The sequence below is a fragment of the Equus asinus genome, chromosome 20 (assembly GCF_041296235.1).
Source record: "Equus asinus isolate D_3611 breed Donkey chromosome 20, EquAss-T2T_v2, whole genome shotgun sequence".
Taxonomy (NCBI): Eukaryota; Metazoa; Chordata; class Mammalia; order Perissodactyla; family Equidae; genus Equus; species Equus asinus.
Genome location: NC_091809.1, coordinates 91,631,782 through 91,650,559, shown reverse-complemented (window position 1 = coordinate 91,650,559; position 18,778 = coordinate 91,631,782). Strand labels below are relative to the sequence as shown.

Genomic DNA, 18,778 nt, shown 5'->3' with positions numbered 1-18,778 from the left:
CAATGGCATGTGTGCACACTTGTAACAAGCGTCTGTATCTTTCATTTTTCCACCCCATACAGGAAACACAGTGGAAATCAAATCACCACCAATAAACAGAGTGAGCCAAGAGTCCCCTGCCTCAAACACTCTCCCACCCTTTATGCATAGTCACTGCCTCTGCCCAACCTCCAGGGACCTGTGAACCCTCACCCACATGTAATTACATGCAAACATTCAGATGGGTTGAGCATACATACTTTTATAAATAAAGCATGTAAATACAGCCACAGAAGTGCATACACACATTCATATATGTACACACATGGGGAGCTGCATTGGGTGGTTCCCACATCTCTACTAAGTACAACAGTTAAATTTCACACATAACAGGCATGGTTGTCCATCCCTTCCCATAGTCATTAGAAGATCAGAACTGTGGAGGTGCCATCCCAAAAGGCACACTGGCTTTGGGGTCAAAGTTGGGTGACCTTGGGAAAGTGAATTAACACTTCTGAGTCTTGGATCATGTATAAAATGGGAAAAATAGCATTTACCTCATGGCGCTGTAGTGAGGATTAAATAAGATAATGATCACAAACAACTTAGCCTAGTGTTTGCTAGGTAGTAAGTGCTCAATAAATGGTACTACTACTGCTGCTCTCATCTACTCCTTCTTCCCTTATAGATAATGAGCTAGTCCTCTGAGCAACAAAGCAGACTAAGAAAGGGGGTGAGAACTGACCCCCAGCCAGTCAACCCCCTCCCCGTGTGGTAGCCCAATCTTGTCTCTCCTTCATCTCTCAGGGTTATGCAACGGGCTTGTCCTTTCCCACTGAGGCCCGAGTTAATCTCTGAACAACTCCAAGTAAGCAAATGAGCACAGGCCCTGCTGTTGGCTCCTCCACCAAACAGGCCTTGCATTCAGTTTTAGGACACATTGACGGAGCACCCACTCTCCATCGGCCCCTGTGCTCACTGCTTTCTTGCATCAAACCTCAATCCTCATAGGAAACTATGGGAGGAAGCAACATCCCTGCATGTCACCGGGGAGAAAACAGGAGTGGTGCAGGACTCAAGTCCAAGTCACAGACCCTTTCAGTGCCCAGGCCAGGATGCAAACCCGCCTGCTCCAAAGCCAGGGCTCCACTCACCCTACCCCTTCTGCATCTGAGTTCAGAGCTCAGATGACAGCCACTCTTATAGGGCTTGGGCTCCCTGAGCCCACCTCGAGGGTTTCTGAATAAACTTTCCCTGACATCCCCCAAAATGGAACAGAAATGACCACGTAAAGAAAAAAAAGATGGCAAGGGGTGGGGTTTCCTTACTCCAAAGTTCCCTGTGAGCCACTGCCTCTCTGCCCTGGTTTCCACCCACAAAGGCAAGAGCGCCAAGCCCAGCTGTGCCAAATTGCTTGCTGAGACTCGTAGGCATGCAGCAGCTTTTCATAGCTCACTCTGGGCCTCAGTGCCCATGGGCTGACGATTAATGGCGTCAGTGGCTTCTGAGGTGCTTGGCCTTGGGACTCTCAATCCAAATGCCTTTCATTTCTACAAGGGCCAGACTATTCTTGGAAGATATTCTCTTAAACTTTCTTGCACCTTCCACACCCATTTCTCCCTTTCTTTGCAGACAGGGTGAGAGCTGGTCTCTGTTAGGAGCCTGGATGCCTGATGCTCATCCGCAGTGGATGCCAGTGATGCAGGCCTACGGAGGCGGAGCACAGAGCATGGCATGATGAGGTCTCTCTTCTCCCAGGCCTGCCTCTGGGTGAGGTCATCTATTTAAAATCCTACAGGCCAAGTGGCAAGGCCCAACCTTGTGTGTGCCAATTTCCACAGAACAGGCCAGAAATGACAGGTGTTCTGTTATCCTTAGAGTGGGAGCTGTCCCCATAGCTGGGAAATCCACCACAGCCCAGAGGCTCTCTACCTGACCATGAGGGCAATGTGTGCAACTGCCAAGGCCACTGAGGCTAGGGCTGGGTGGCAAGAGATCTGAGACAAAGACATGGAGACTGGTGTCAGGCAGAGGTGGGCACTCTGGCTGCTGGGCCTCATTAAACCCAGGGACCACAACCCACTGTCGCTGCACCAGAAGATCAGCCACCTTTAGGGACCCAGAAGCTTTACACAGAAAACTAAAGAACTTTCAAACAGTACAGGTTTTTACTGCAGGGAATCAGGATGAGGTGGGGGAAAAAAATCATGAGTTTTAGAATGACACAGATCCAGATCTGAATCTCACCAGGGCCACTCTGAGCCTCAGTTTCCTTACCAGTAAAATGAGGATAATAAACCAATAAGCCTTGCTAGGTAGTTTTATGCATCAAATGGGAAGATGTGTGCAAAGGGGTTGATACACTCTGGCACATAGGAGGTGCTCCACACCTGGCGGTTATTAAATAACCCGCCATATCTCGAAGATCTACATGCCAAGGCAAAGAGCTTAGGTGATTTAAAAAGAAAAGAGTTGTTTGCTTTTATAGGAGAAGGTGTATGTTAAACTTCAGGGGTTTCACCAAGACAGGACTCGCTTGAGTGGAGCACTCTGATAGAAGGTTCTGAGCTATGTGAGGGAAACAGTGCTCCTAATGGTGACTGTGAAGCATAGAATGTATAAGGGTACAGGTAAACAAAAACGGGGCTGTGGATAAATGTGTTTGGATTGCCTACGATTGGTGCTGACTGGCTGTAAGACCTTGGGAAAGTTACTTAACTGCTCTGTGCCTCAGTTTCCTCATCTGTAAAATGGTTAAGAAAATTATTTTATATTTATGTAATATTATATAGATATAAACATCATGTTCAGAATTTTCTTTTAGTAGTGTGATTTAAAACTGTATATAAATTATCAACACTGGAAATTAAGAGAGAGAGAGGGAGTGAGAGAGACTGACCCACCCCCCACCCGCCTCAATGAAATGCCTGGAAGGAAATATTAATAGTGGTAGCTCCTGGGTGGTATATGAGTGATTTTTATTCCTTTAATATTTTTATGGTTTAAAAATTCTCTATAATGAGTATTAACTTTTTATGATTATAAAAACAATAACTTGCAGAAAAAATAAAACTAAAAGTACAAACTAGAAGTTAATAAAACTCCAATAAGAAGTATTTTTAAAAACTCTAAGAAGCGAAAATGAGGGGCTGGCCCCGTGGCTGAGCGGTTAAGTTCGTGTGCTCCGCTGCAGGCGGCCCGGTGTTTCGTTGGTTCGGATCCTGGGCGCGGACATGGCACTGCTCATCGAGCCACACTGAGGCAGCGTCCCACATGCCACAGCTAGAAGGACCCACAACAAAAAATATACAACTATGTACCGGGGAGCTTTGGGGAGAAAAAGGAAAAAATAAAATCTTTTAAAAAAAAATTTAAAAAAAAATTAAAAAAAAAACCTCTAAGAAGCGAAAATGAAAATGCCTACAGGGGCCACCAGGTAGCACCCATGGGTGGCGCTGCAGAGACCTTAGTGAAATGGCAGGTGTGCACCCCACCCAGAGGCAGCCCTGCCCAGGCTCCCTCAAGCTGAAATGCTGCTCCAGGATTGTTAGAGCTTCCTTCCCCACCCTACTTCTCCCGACCCCACCCCACCCCCCAGGGCAGCCTAACTCTATTTTAATGTGAAATTCTCTAAAGCTTAAGTGACAGCTAATTTGACACTTTTAAATACAATGTTCTGGCCAAAACAATAAATGTGTGGGCTGAATCATCTCATCTATTAGAGGAAATGAAGAAAGAAACAAAGGAGGGAGGGAAGATATTTATTGCACAAAAGAATTTATCGCTGGCATCCTTTAAATAGCAAGCTCCCCAGTTCCACAGAAAACATGATTTGGTTAAAAAATATTCAAAATATATATCATTTTTTAGAAATACATTCATTGCTAAAAATAAAGCATGCGTATTTTTAAAAATGGATTATTAGAGGGACTGCTAAATGTAAAATGATGCAGCCAATATAACACTGGCATTCTTCTGCCTTAGGACTCAGCACTCACTCACAGAGCCCCTTCTTGGCCCAACATGGGCCTGGTGGTGCCATGGGACACAGCAAGAGGAAAGACACTCGGTTACTTCAGCAGCACATAATCTCACGGGCTTTCCCCATGAGAAGAGCCCTCCTGGATCAAATCTGTCTGCTGCACCATCTGCCCACTGTTGCGAGTGCACGCAGTAGGGTCAATTTGCAATTCTCAAGCTTAGGCTACTGCAAACCCAGAGCTTGATCACAGACTCTCCCCAACGGACATCAACACCGCTCCGTAAACAACAGAACAGATTTTTACCTTAGTGGCCTTCAGCTTCCACTCATACTGATTCCGTTCATTTTCCAACTCTTCCACCTTGATTTTGAGGTGCCTGAGCTCTTGCAGTAACTCCTACAGGGATGAGAGAGAAAAACGAAGTTCTGATGGTTAAAGAGCAGCACATTCCCTGGATCTACAGCCCTGGTTAAGCTCATGCAGCACAGAAGATGCCAGAGGCGGGAGCAACCACATCACGCTCCACAATGCAGCACAAATCTTGAAACATGGTTCTCATTTCAGGAAAAGCTGTGTGGCCGTTAAAAAACAAAGCCAGGGAGTTTCAGACATAAGAAAGAGAAAACTTTTTCTTATTTTTAGAACCTGTTCTGCCCGCCCATCTCTGACATCTGCCTCCTCTGCAGGGTGTGCCCAAATCATGCACATATGTGTAGGGGGCAGGACAGACAAGACTTGGGATCTAGAGGAACAGAGATGCTGAAAGGAAGCAGTTTCTTACAAAGCAGCAGAAGAGGCTAGTTGGGAGCATCTCTCTGTGCTGGGGGTCAAGGAACCTAAAGAGGGTCCATGATCCTGGAAAGCTTCAGAGAGGAAGTGACAGCCAGCAGGAAAGAAAGAAAACAGGAAGGGAAGAAATGCCAAGTATCAAATACAGAGGCCAGTCTGGGAGTTCCATTCAGGGGAGGGGGTTGGTTTGAAGTAAGGAGGGAGGGAGCAGGCATCCAGGGAGATGGCAGAGGCAGGGGCCAAAGGGAATAGGCTGTCGGGCTGGATCAGAGGATGAATGGCATGTGGTGGGATATGCGGCTGGGAGGAAGAGGGGCCCTACTGAAAAGGCTTTTAGAGGAGAACATCAGGAGTTCTGCTGCCATTCTTTGGACGGTAGGGAGCACTGAAGGTTGCTGAGTTGGGAAGTGATATTTAAACAACTTGCCCAGGGTGGAGCTGGAATTCAGGCCCATTTCTTCTGACTCCAGGGCCCCTGCTTTCTAAACCACCCCTTCAGTAAAGACAAAACCACTAAGCACCCTTGTCCCAAACCAAGATTCCTTTAATGGACAATTGGTCTTGTTAACTGGTTCCTACCAGAAAAGAATTAGCATAAAAGTGATTACTTCCATAGACTTTCTGAACTCTAGACTCATATAACAAACTCCCTACTTAAGATCTCCACGTGGATGGCACATAGGCATCTCACAACTGTCATGGCCAGTGCAACTCTTAATTCCCCTTCTTAGACATCCCTGTTCCACTAAGTGGCATCTCCATCCGCCTCATCACCTGTGCCAGAAACCTGGGATCCACCGCTGACATCTCCTTCTCTTTCCCCTACATACACAATTCATCCCCAAGCCTTGTTAATTCTACCTCCAAGGAAATAACTTGAATCTCCATTTCTCTCCAACTCTACCACCACTTCTCTGATCTAGCAGTTAGTGTTGATAGCCTGGATGGTCTCTTCATTGGATGCTCCTTTATCGTCTTGCCCTTTTTGAATCCACTGACAACCACTGCATCCAGGGGACAATACAATTAAAACACAGATCTGATCCCAGCACTTCCCTGCTCCTCAAAGCTCATAAACTTGAACTCAGGACCAACACAGCCTGGGCTGACTCAGGCCCTGCCTGCCTCTTTTTTTTTTTTTTTTTTTTGAGGAAGATTAGCCCTGAGCTAACTGCTGCCAATCCTCCTCTTTTTGCTGAGGAAGCCTGGCCCTGAGCTAACGTCCATGCCCATCTTCCTCTACTTTATATGTGGGATGCCTACCACAGCATGGCATGCCGAGCGGTGCCATGTCCGCACCTGGGATCCGAACTAGTGAACCCCAGGCCGCCGAGAAGCGGAACGTGCGCACTTAACCGCTAGGCCACGAGGCCGGCCCCAGTGCCTGCCTCTTGTATTACTCTCTCCCCCTGGTTATGCTCGAGCCACACCGCATACTTTTTAGGCCTTTACACTTGCCACTCCCTCTGTCTGGAACCATCTGCAGGTTTATTCCTGCCCATCCTTCAGGCCTCCCCTGAGCAAAGCTATCCCCACCTCCACACTCCATCAAGCTCCCCTGCTATACTCTCTCGTGGCATCCTGTGTATCTCCTACATCATTTGCAATTAAACGTTAACTAGTATGACTGCCAGTGGCTAGTTCTCCTCCTATATTGTAAATTCCATGAGGAGTTTTGCTAACTCCAAGTCCGTTTTGCTAACTTCTAGCTAGTAGGTCTGCATTATTTCTTGATGAATGCACACATGAAATTCAGGTCATCATTTAACATGCCTGGAGTCTTTGCATTCTGAGACAATCCACCAGGAAGTTACGTTGCTTACAACTGAATTTTGTAAGGTGATATATTAATATTTTCTTACAGCTGAGGTCAGTATTTGTTGATGCCCTTTTAAAAAAATGTCTTCTAGGGGCTGGCCCCGTGGCCGAGTAGTTAAGTTCGCTTGCTCTGCTGCAGGCGGCCCAGTGTTTCGTTGGTTCGAATCCTGGGCGCAGACATGGCACTGCTCATCAAACCACGCTGAGGCAGCATCCCACATGCCACAACTAGAAGGACCCACAACAAAGAATATAGAACTATGTACCGGGGAGCTTTGGGGAGAAAAAATAAAATCTTTAAAAAAAAAAAAATGTCTTCTAAGCTAAGGTTATTGCATCCAAGATCCGCAGCATTAGACTCTAAGGCCTGTTGTGACCTGCAGCAGATCCAAGATCACTTTCTGAGAACATTTCTGGCCCTGCCTAAGGGAGCGCCAGGTCTGCTGAGGGCAGGACCGGAAATGTGCAGGTTATTGCCCAAGGGGCTGCCACTATGGGGACACAGAGCCTGACGATCTCCAGGGTCTTGTGACCTCTTTGGCACGTTCTCCTCCTAAGCTGTTTGTTGTCCATCATCAGCTCTAAAAACTGGTGTAAATTTTCACTTTTAGCAGTCTTTCTAGGTTACCCCACTCAACATGGGGCACACTCCAGCACCCCCTCAGGAGTTTCCTATCCAAATCTAAGCTTACATCTTGACTCTCACTTATTCCCCTTATCCTTTAACGTCGACAGAAATTTTCCCCACTGAGCCCCTCCCCTAATGCCTAAGTCTGGGTAGAGATCTTCAACATGTTCTATAGTTGAGTTTGGATCATGGTAACTTCCGACAGAACCAAGGCAGACCCTCTGCAGTGCTCATGGCTACCATGACATTGACCTTCCCTTGGGCTTCTAAGTCCTTTTTGATGGCGGGCCTTGGAGGCGCAGGCTCATGTCTGTGTAGCTACCATCACCAGGCCTCAACCAGGTCACACAGGACCCAGTCACACCAGTGTGAGGGGACAAGTCCAGAATCCTAGTCAGATATAGCCCACAAGGCCCAGAGGTCATGAAATCCCTCTAGTATGTTTATGTAGGGGAATTTTTCATGGAAATTCAGAAGATGACTTAATTGTCACAGCAAATGGAAACTTGTGTTCTATTTTCTCACCAGAAATAAACCTCTTTAAAAATAAATTTGAAAGAATTCTTTCATGATGCTATTTTTTTCTTTAAAAAAAAAATCACATGACATGAAACTTCATTTAATCTCCCAGCTCAGGGAGAAGAATCAGTGTCTGAATTGTACATAGGATGGGGAATTCTGAGGCTTCCTTTTGTATAAATGCCCATCACTCAGGGCACCTGACAACCTCACTCCCAGCCCAGAGTGAGATGAGAGCTGCCGCCTGTCCGAGTGTTGGCCTTATTTGCTCAGACTTGGCTCGTGAGGGTCAGAGAGCTCAGCTCACGTCCTGAGAGGGTGAGTCCCAAGCTGTGCCCAGAGGTAACAACAGATCCATGTTAAGCCACGGCACTCTGTTCTGGTTAGGAGAAACCCCAGCCCCTCCACCAGTTAAATGCCCCACACACATGCTCTGATATACTTAAGTGTGGCTCCTACAGGTGACCCCTCCCCACAGGCATTGTCCTGGCTGCAGGGCTGGGGCTCGGCCGCACCATCACCGGCCACCACCTCCTCAGGGTTGTCCCTACTGAGTAAGAAGCGCTCTTGAATCTGCCTGTGGATGTCCAGCTGCAGCCTACACATCTGCTCCTGCAGCTCACTGATCACATTCAGAACCGACTGTAGGAAGGAGAGAAAGGAGAAAAAAAGCATTCAGGGTCAGTCAGCTCTCCGACACAGAACTCCTTAGGAGAGTAGCATGGAGGGGAGGAAGTGTGCAGAGAATGAGCGACAGGTGGCACCCCACAGTCACTGTCCATGACCACCTGGTTTCTTCACAGGAAACAAAAGCCATGGCATTTTTCCTGAGGCCTGCCCCATCCATAGGCCTGTCTTGTAGTTTGAACAAACCCCCAGCAGCTCCTTTATGCCATCCTGGGGGATCGTCCCTCATGTCAATCTCTGAGGCATGGAGTCTAGCAATAGCAGAGATGGGTGCACAGATGGACACATCCCCTCTACACATACGCCCACGCTACACATGCCAACTCCACCCTAAACATGTCAACACCCACGCACAGGTGACATACACCACGCTCATGCATGCTAATATATCCCCAACCCCAAACTCTCCCTCACACCCTATAACAAACCTGACTCCTTCACTTCCCCCTCCAAACCTGACTTCTTTGTAGCCTCAAGAACATTTTGACCTTTTATGGCAACTTTGAAAAATAACTGCAACTCTTGGAATTCATACTTCCTCAATTCTGAGTTCCTTTCACTAGCAGCTCTACTGGGCTTTCCTTTGTCTACTCCATAGACACTTAGTGTCCCTCTGCAGAGACCCAATGGCTTTCACTGGTGAGTGAGGAGAGACACACAAATAACCACAACAAGGTGGAAGTGCTACAGCCAAGAATACCACAGTGCTCTCAGGGAGCAGTGAGTGACATTCCGCCTGGGTCAAGAGGAAGGGAGGGGGTGAGTCTAAGTGATGTCAAGTAGGCACATTCTAGACCCCCTGCCTGGGTGTGGGAATAAAGGAGATGAAGAGTCATGGGCCTGGGTAACAGGGTACATGATGGTGCTACTCATGGCAGCAAGGAACCTCAGAGGCTGGGGAAGACCATGGGCAGCCTGTGCGGCAGTGATATGACTTTAAGGGGGCAGTTGGCAATAGAGCAGAACAGAGCCATGGCTGGGTGGGGTGGCAGCCAATTAAACTCTTTAGCCCCTCCCTGCCCACCTTTACTGATACTCTAAGCCCTGCATCTGAGACTGAGAGGTCTGCCCACTGGTACCATGGGAACCACCCAGGCATGCTAGAAAGAGGTTTTCTACCCCCAATAGTGACAGTGCTGTCTAAAAGAAGAAAAGGTCCTACCCCATGTCTTGATGTTTTGTGAACCTCCTTTTCCAATGTAGAAGGGAAATTGAGAGTCTGCATGGCAGCTTGGGGCTAAAAGGGCACTGGGATAAGGCCCGCATGCCAGTCTGCTCTCCTTTCTGGTGACACCATTCAGAGTGGGATAGCCGCGATGCAGTCATTGCTGTCATTAGCAGGTCCCTGGCCTTTCAGCCACTCTCCCCTTGAGCTGGCTCACTTGAGTTAGCCCACAGACAGCCCCAGGTTGTCTTCCCCCAGGGTCATCTGCTAACAAGGTATTTCTCTACTGAGACCAGAGGATTGGTTTGAGAAATCAAGGTGATTCTTGTGAGCCTGAGTAAGTGCCCTGGACCTCAGATCTTCACCCAGCTGCACTGCTCCTGGTCCTGAACCCTGATGGGACACTGACCAATGGACTGGGACCATACCGGTCCTCTGGGTTCTCACCAGCAGTCCCAGTACAGACCCTGGGCTCTGACTTGGCCTTTGCTGTGTCCCTCTGGGTTGTGAATCCCTGGCTGGCTTAGCTCAGATGCTGACAAGGGTAAAGGGTTCCTGCCTGACTGGCCCCAGGCACTAGGAGTCACAGCCTAGCTCTATCTCTGCTGCTCCTGGACTTGGCCATCACTGGGGGATGCCACATGAGAAAAAGACCAACTACATTTAGTTTGTTCATGCTTTTTCTTCTGAGAAGACTCAAAGTCTTTTAGTGCTTTAATTGTTTAGCAAGTAGGTCCCTAGGAATACTGACGAGGACTGAGAAGCTGGAGAAGAAGGAATTAAAGAGGGAGGAGAGAGCTGGAATCAGCAGCCTCAGGTGGAGGGATCAGCTAAGCACAGAAGTGAAAGCAAACTGCGGTCCAGGTAGGTTTCTAGATGAGAAACAGGAAGTTGAGGGAGATCCTCCCTAATGGGCTTGATCTTCTATGTAAGGGAAGAGACAAGGTTGCCTGGGAAAATGACACACCAGTGAGGCAAAAGCAGGTACAGATTTAGAATAGTGACTGTGAGCCATGACTGATGGTAAGACATGAAAAGAGGAAAGTTAGGGGTGGAGAAAAGCAATATGAAGGGGAGGGGAGGATGCAGCCTAGGCTGGAAGTCAATTAGAACAAAGGTAATTTTTTTTTTTACATCTAACCTTCCAACCAAGAACCTGGGGCAAAAGGACGGTGGATTAATCAAGGATGGAGTCAAAAGCAATTCCTCAAGGTAACAACTGACCATCATCTCCCCAAAGAGGGAGACGGCCTGTTAGAGGCATCTAAGCTATAATGGGCGACAGCATGATACAGGGAAAAGCGCATAGGCTTCAGACTCGTCCAGCTGCTGGGTTTCATTCCAGTCCTTCAATTTTTCGTATGTGACCTTGGACAAATTATGAAACTTTTTCAAACTTGATTTTCAAATTAGTAGAATGAGGGTCTCACTACCTCACAGGGTTCTTGGGAGGATTAAATCAAGCGAGACTCAGGTAAAGCCCCTGGTGGGGTGCCTGGCACACAGGAGGCATCCCATAATGTGAGTTCACTTTCCTGTACTGCTTCTCCTTTTGCCATCAAGTGTTTGCTTCATAAGAAATAAAAGAAACTGGAAGAACCACAGAAAACATCTGAAGGTCACGGGGCACAGTTAAGGCCTATGTGACGTTGATCACTGACAACAAAAGCCCAGCCTCTCCGCACAGCCCTGGCATGCTCTTATTGGTTGCTCTTTTCCAGAATCTCTAGTCTCTCCAAGCCCACTGGCCCTGCCTGTCTTCAGGCCTGCTCTTCTCTTCTATATAAGTTTCTAGAACTTCACTGCCCTCTCCCTTCTTTGTTCCCTCCATCCTTAAACCTCTCAAATGAAGAGTCTAGACCTGCCATCCCTGATGTTCACCACCTCGTTCCCTGCCCTCGATCTCCAGGAAGAAAGCTCTGTCTCCACCACACGAGGGTACCATTCCTCCTCTGTGCCCCGCCCCTGGCCAAATCACAGGTAAGTTCTCTGTCCGCAAGCTGCTTGGCTGCTTCTGGAAGTGTTTCATTCCTCACCTTCAGCAATTTTGCACTACTCAGGTTCTTCTGATCGCTCTTTCACTCTTTCTGATCTCCTATGTATCACTCCAGTCTGTGTAGGTTTCTATCCATTCCAATGTCAACTGATCCATATAGTTTTTCTTTGGCTTCCTGTTATCACAACGTCAAGGCCTTCTATATCAGCATCCAAATTAGGGACTAACTATGCTAAACAGGCAGGAGGGCTAAGAGCAGATTACTGCTGCCTTCTACAAAAAAATCTTCCTAGAGTTAGTCCTTAGGAACTATTCTTTATCATTTAGGTACCGATATACCTATTTTAGCATTCATCCTATATTCCTCCATCTTATCCACAAGACTATCCAAGCAACATTTTTACAATGCCTCACTAAAGTGCAGGTTTACCAGTCTACCATGACGAGATGTGTTCCTGGCCAAACCAATGAGGTCAACATGACATAACTCACTCTTAATGGACACGGATCCCTACTTTGCCTTCCTGCTTCTCACAAACCATCACAGGGCTGACCCCAAACTCAACAGACTAAATATTATAGAATCCATCTTTCTTTCCCATTCTGGAAAAAAAAAAAAAAAAAGAAGAAAATGGTTCACTTTCCAGTTTTCTAGCAACTCACTTGCTAGAATTTTCCTGATTCATTAAAATTCACTTACAGCAAGCAGTTTGGAGACTGCTGTCCTAACTTCTTTGCGCCCATCAGAGGCATCAGTGGAATTGAGCCCATTCTTTCTTTGATCTTCTTATTGAGAACGTAACTTTTTTAAAAAGTCTTTCTATTGTCCTTAGTGTGTCCTTTTGTTTGGGGTTTGCCCTTCCTGATGCTGTTCATGCAGGTGCATTTTTATTTGTTCTTTCTATCTTTTGTACAAGCCCCTTTGAAAACTAGTTTCTCTCAAGGTACCTCTAAGCTCTTCCTTTTTACTGGTATTATTCGTGAAACTGTACAGTCAGACTTATATTGTTAAGTATAGTTCAATATTCATGAGTCATCTTCTATTTTATTTCTGAACTTTCAAAGTCATGATTTACCAAAGTCTACAGTGCATGTCTATGAACTCTCCCCTCCCTCACTTTCATGAACTCTCAAACAACAATAACCACCCTCTTCAAGGGACCCATCACTTTTACTTCATAAACCAGTTTCTCCCTTTGCTTCAACATTAGAGCTACAGTGGCATTTTTCTCAGTTTCTTTCTCTACCCTCTCGCTAGAAGCTATAACAAGTGGGGAGTGGGGTGGGGGAGATTTTTAGGAGCTATCCAAATTGCTGCTCCCCTCTCTTGCTGCCCCTTGTCTGCCCCAGTCAATCTGGGGACCTGTATCAGGAGCTCATCTATTTTCCTCCTCTGCTCAGTGTGACTATGTGGTGCATCCCAACATTTCGGGGACACTCTCCTCTAATTCTCCCTATACATGTGGTGATGGTATTTTCCAGTCTGTCTATCCTCAGGCTCAGCATTTCAACTTACTTTTGTAATTCTTTTTCTCCAGGGCTAGCCCATCTCCCCTCTTAACAGGGCTGTTTCTCTTATGGGCAGAGCCTTTTGCAGCTGTGTTCCATTCTTGGGTGCCACACCATGAAGTCCAGGTGACATTTATGAAGTTCTAATTGCCGTTCTGTGTTGTAATCTCAGCCTGCTTTGTTTATTACTCCTGTTTTGCCGACCTTCAAAGTTCTTTTTTATGGTTCTTTGCTATGTGAAACTTCTGGGCATCTCCCATAGTCACAGTCTTTCCCACCCCACATACCTGTTAAAATTGTTCACAATTTTACTTAGTTCTTTCTCTCCCTCTTCCTTCATGCTCAGTTTGACACTGTCCTTGCACTCTTACACATTGCGGGTGAGACTATAACCTCTATATTCCATAGGACAATTTGGAAATATCTATCAAAATTTCAAGTGCATGTACCCTTGATCCATCAATTCCACTTCAATATCCTCACACATGTACAAGATTATTCAGGCAGCATTATTTGTAATAGTAAACACTTGGAAACAACTTAAATGCCCATCAAAAGAGGACTGGTTAAATAAGGGCATAGTCAGAGAGTGGAATAATACGCAGACATAAATACAAATGAGGAGGCTTTTTTAATGTAATTGGTATGAAACAAATTCCAAGACTGCTAAGTTGAAAAAAAGAAAAGGTCTAGAATAGTGTGCATTTGTGCAAAAATGGGGGAAAGAATACTTATGTGTGTGTGTGTGCGCACGCACGTGCATGTGTCTCCACATAAAATTTGCTTGTCCGTGCATAAGATACCTCTAGAAGGATACAAAAACTGATAACATTCGATTGCTGGCTGGGGGACAGGCGTGGAAGGAGCCTCTGCTGTACACACCTTTTAGAACTCTTGATCTTTGAATTGTTGAAGTATACTTCCTATGCTAATAAAAATGAATAAATAAAATAAAATAAGAACACAAAATATAAAAACTCCCCTTGTCAGGCCAGCTCTCCTCTGAGCAAATACAATCTTTCCAGCCCTTGGTCTGTACTCCAAGTTTATCGTTCTGGTCGCCCCAGTTCAGAAATCAGAATCTCTCCCTTCCAATTCTTCCCTAACAATTGGAAGAAAGAAGGGATGATAACACTACCCGAGCTCTAAGACATTTTCTACCAGAAAATCCTAAAGATTCTTTCTGGTTCTCTTCATGTTTGTGTATTTCCCTGATCAATTAGGCTGACTTCACTTCCCAGCACATGCTGGATCGTTGCTCTCTCTTTACAGGCTGCTCTGGTGCTACGTGCGTGCGTGCAGAACCCTTTGGATCTCACAAAGGGATCCTGTCACAGGCTTTGCTGCATTCCCGGCGCTCAGGGAAGCCAGACTCCCTTCACCAAGGAAGAGCCCTCCTAGGGACACACCTTTGATATGGCACACCACTCAGAAGTTTTCCTTTGCCTCTGGATCTCTTTCTTTCACGTTCTATCCTCCTAATTCTGGTATTTACTTTCCATGTCAGTCACTCTTCTGCAGTCCTGCTTTTCAGTAGTAAACCTAAGTGAACCACTCTTGGGTCCCCTGAAATGACCCAGAACCACTGCAAAACGCTCACGAGAGAAAGGTAAATAGGAAATCCAGTATTCACCATATCTCATTTGGGTGCCACTAACTGACTCCTGAGCAAGGCTGGCTGTCAGGATTGTCTCTATTTGACAAGAAATCTGCACGTTAAAGTCCTCAGGTTTATAGACAACCATCCATAATCACTTCTACAACTTAGAACAAGCAGCAGGAGATTGGCTTAGCCTGAGATCAGAACCAGACAGAAAGAGCAGTCGGCATGCTCTTAACAGCATCCTTTTTTTATTGAAACATAAAATGGAATTTGAGGATAAAGCCTGAGCTACACGGAGGAAGTTTATTTCAGATTTGCCTACCTTAAAAAAAAACCAAAACAGGTCCTGCCTTTTCCAAACCACAAGGAATCAGGCCTCAGGCTAAACACATTCACTAGAAAAACCAGGAGCAGTGTAGAGGCAGCATTCCCTTTATCCATGGAGCTACAACCTCTAGTGACCTTAGCTAGCTAAATGTCTCCCTCAAAATAAACATCTCTGTGCACGTGACAAAAGTGCAGCTTAAGCAGCACTCTGCGTGGTTTTAAGCCTCTGCTGCTCCAGATAGTTACAAACGGTGGTGGAGGTTCTGGGCATACCAGCAAAGATTATGTTCAATTACAAGCATGAGAAATTTGTTTCAGGTCATGTGGCTGTTCACTGATTATCACAGGTTTGAACAGCCTAAAACATTCCTCTGCATGGAAACCTAATGTTTGTATTAGCAACTGGGAAGGGCTGTTATCTGGTAGGACTGAGGCTAGCAGCTCAGGGTCCATGTTGCCTCATGCATGAACAGCCTAATGGAAAACAAAAACCAAAAACTCAGATTGAAAAACAATCCTTCAGAAAAGACAGAAATAAAGCAAACAGCAAAATGACTGCTTTAGCTATACTTGGCCCAGAAGTGGGAGCTGTCCTTCCTTCTCATCTTTCCTAGAAAGAAACTGAGCTGCCCCAGCTTGGTACTAACGCTGCTCTCTTCCACAGATGGATTGACTTTCACACTCACACACCCCCATGTGTGGTCCATGCTCCCTATAGTGACTGATTCAGAACCAGGCACATGACCCAAATTGGCCCAATCAGACACAACCCTGGGGATTTTTCTGGAATCTTTGAGAAAGAGAACCTCTATCTCTCTGCAAGGGTTGCCAGGCTGGTAAAATCTAAAGCTAATGGCCATCTCTGTCACCAAAGGGGAGAACCTTCCTGAGAATAAGTCTAAAACAGAACCAAGTGATACACTGAGGCTGATTTCTAATGACATCGTGAGGTCACCTGGATCTAGTAATACTGGACTTTCAAAATCCTGGATTATTCAAGTTGTGTGATCTAATAACCCTCGCTCCTTTTTTCTTTTAATTTAAGTGGTTTTGTGTTGTCACTATCACTTTAAGCCTTCTCAGAGTTTACTGAATTCTGCCCACAAAGCCTTAATGTATGTTCACATGTAATCACACATCTTAAAACATTGGTAAAGTAACTCTAAACCTGGAGAAAATTCAATTGCTTCTTTCTCAACATTTAATAAGTAGAGTCTATTCAACTAACACTTCACACAGATAAGTTTTCAGTCTGCATGACCTTTGCTATATGCAAATAATGTATGTAAGTCTACATTTCCATTTCCAGCATGCTTAACAAGAAAGTATTACTATCTCCATTTTACAGAAGAAGAAACAGAGGTCTGGGAGGTTAAATTACTTGCCTAAGATCACAAAGCTACTGGGTAGCTGAGCTTGGATTACAGCCAGGAAATCTGATTCAAGAGCCTGAACTCTAAATAACTAGATGATATTGTCCTCTGTTTAATGGAGATACTTTCTTTTGGCAACGATACTTCTCACTAATGAACATGTTCTCAAAAGTAATGCAAGGCAGATGGCCTACACATTAAAAATGCCTCAATCACCAGTGTTTACCCAGTAAACACAGAAATATGATAGGTTTCAGTACACAACGTTAGCACTTAATAGAAAGAAACAATACCCATCTTTAGATTTTGAAGATGCCTAAACGGAGGAAGGGAATGAAGATAAACCAAGTACCTACTAAATGCAGATACTATGATAGGGACTTAACTTTTGAATTTTATTTGGACTCTACCACACAGTTACCCATTTTATAGAGAAAGAAATTGAAGTCCAAAGAGATTAAGTAGCTAACTTGTTGAAGTTCAAAGAGCTATTAAGCAGTTAGGTCAATAATTGAGCAAAGCTGTTTGTCACCCTAAAGCCTATCTTCTTTCCACATCTCACATGGCCAGGTGCGAATACAGGGACTTGTAGGTAGAGGCACACGGAAGGTGGCTATCTAAGGTTAAAGCAGGGAGTTCTCTCTCAAATAAGGGACCTCTGAGCCTAAAATTCATCCAAATATTTATCCAAAAAAGAAGTCTGGCATGCTCTAGACAGATGGAAGGGCATATGGAACCTGAAAACAAAAACGATATAGGAAAACATTCTCTTAGAGAAGGCCTGTGCATGGGCTCAACCATATGGCCTATCAGGAGAAAAGAAACACATCATCTAAGGGTTCCATCTGGGTCAACGAAATGCATATCAAAGAATGTCTCCAAACTCCTTGGATATAGTGACAGTGGCCTGTTGGGCAGCTGACTTCATCCAAGTACACCGTCCTTATCTTGGCTCTCACGGAAGACATCTTGTGTCCCTCCACATCTTGTCTGATGCTTCCCCCACTACTGCTTCTCTTTCTATCCTTGTCAGCAGCTTGAGGAAGGATAAAGCTTTAGAGCCAAAACTGGGTGGTTTGGGTATTGCTGAAATCTGCAGCCACAGCAAAACCTGATAACTTGGTATTAACAGATCATTGCGTCTCTACTACATGTTTCTGGCACCCAGCAGTTGCCAGGCTTAGCGTTGACCAGATGGCCCGCGTCCACATTAGGGGAGTGTCGCCTGGTCTGAGCTTAGGATAGTATGGGTCCCTGGAGAATTTGGTACATCACACTCACCTCTGCCTTTCTCTGCTTCTCCTCCTGCTCTCTCTGTTCCTTCTCCATGCCAACTAGCTTGAGCTTCAGCTCAGACACTTCAGTCATCAGATCAAGCTTCTGGGTCTCAAGAGATGTACGACTTAGCAGCTCCTGCAAGCAAAAAACAGATATCAAAGTCATAAACCTCCATGGCAACAAGGACAAGGCTAGCTCCAGCCACACAGCATAAGGCAATCTCTAAGTTGTGTGTTGGACAACACAGAGTTGAGATTGCTGCATATGAGCCACAAGTCTATTAGGGACAGGCCTGGGCTGATACTGGGTCACTCATGGGTAGCACAGCCCCTGCTACTATCCACTGTGCTCTGAGAGACAATGGGAGCTACATTTCTCAAAAAACACATTTGTCCATAGAAACCTTTATTCTTTATTTCCTAGCAGAGAAAAATGGAAGGGTCTACTCAAAGAGCTAAATTTCTCCATCTCTATTTTTAAGGCAAAGCAGCAGGTGCTCTCCACCAGAACAAACAAAAAAACAAGCTTATGTTAACAGCATATTATGTTAACATAACATAATATATATCTTATATTACATGTTATGTTAACAATATATTTTTCAAAACCAAAATTTCCATATCACCTCCTGGGCTCAATCAGTGCTCAGCCCAGTCTTCAACACATCCCAGTGTAAGACCTCACTGCAATGAACCCAGAAGGGAGCTGCAGCATACAGTAGATATGCAATGAGTATTTACTGAATGATTATATTAGAATTCTGTTTATGTGATATGGATCTTTCCCGGACACTATGGGATGTAAGCAAGAAATTATTCTTTCCTTACTGTGAGGACAGACCAGGAGAGGTCATTAGTAGTCCTGCCACCACTTGAACAGTAGTAGACCACAACCTGCCATTAATATATACACTTAGACAAAAAATAAAGGTGAAAGGCAAAACACCTGCTCAGAGCTACCAGGAATTATGAAAGACCTCAGAAACCAGGAGCATTTCCCAAAGTCCAGGGGCAACATTTCTCCATTGGCAAAAGGCAATGTTCCATGAGCTCCAAAATCCTGACACATGGTAGACACTGGATACACAGGTCCTAGCAAAGAGACTATAATATGGCAACTGGGAG

The 18,778-nt window shown here is 45.4% G+C and overlaps 1 protein-coding gene across 43 annotated transcripts in view; it reads right to left on the bottom strand.

The window, feature by feature from the left end:
• Nucleotides 1–18,778, bottom strand: part of PPFIBP2 (PPFIA binding protein 2) — a 147,587-nt gene that overhangs the window by 41,248 nt on the left and 87,561 nt on the right. For 22 of the 43 annotated variants that reach the window (XM_070490971.1, XM_070490973.1, XM_070490972.1 and 19 more), the window contains 2 exons: nt 17,658–17,789; nt 4,266–4,358 (listed from right to left, as the gene is read on the bottom strand). In XM_070490971.1, coding sequence (XP_070347072.1) covers nt 4,266–4,358; nt 17,658–17,789 — 225 coding nt within the window. Of the gene's footprint in view, nt 1–4,265; nt 4,359–8,175; nt 8,359–17,657; nt 17,790–18,778 lie in introns of all 43 variants that reach the window. The other 21 variants (XR_011495869.1, XR_011495870.1, XM_070490964.1 and 18 more) reach the window with 1 other exon arrangement.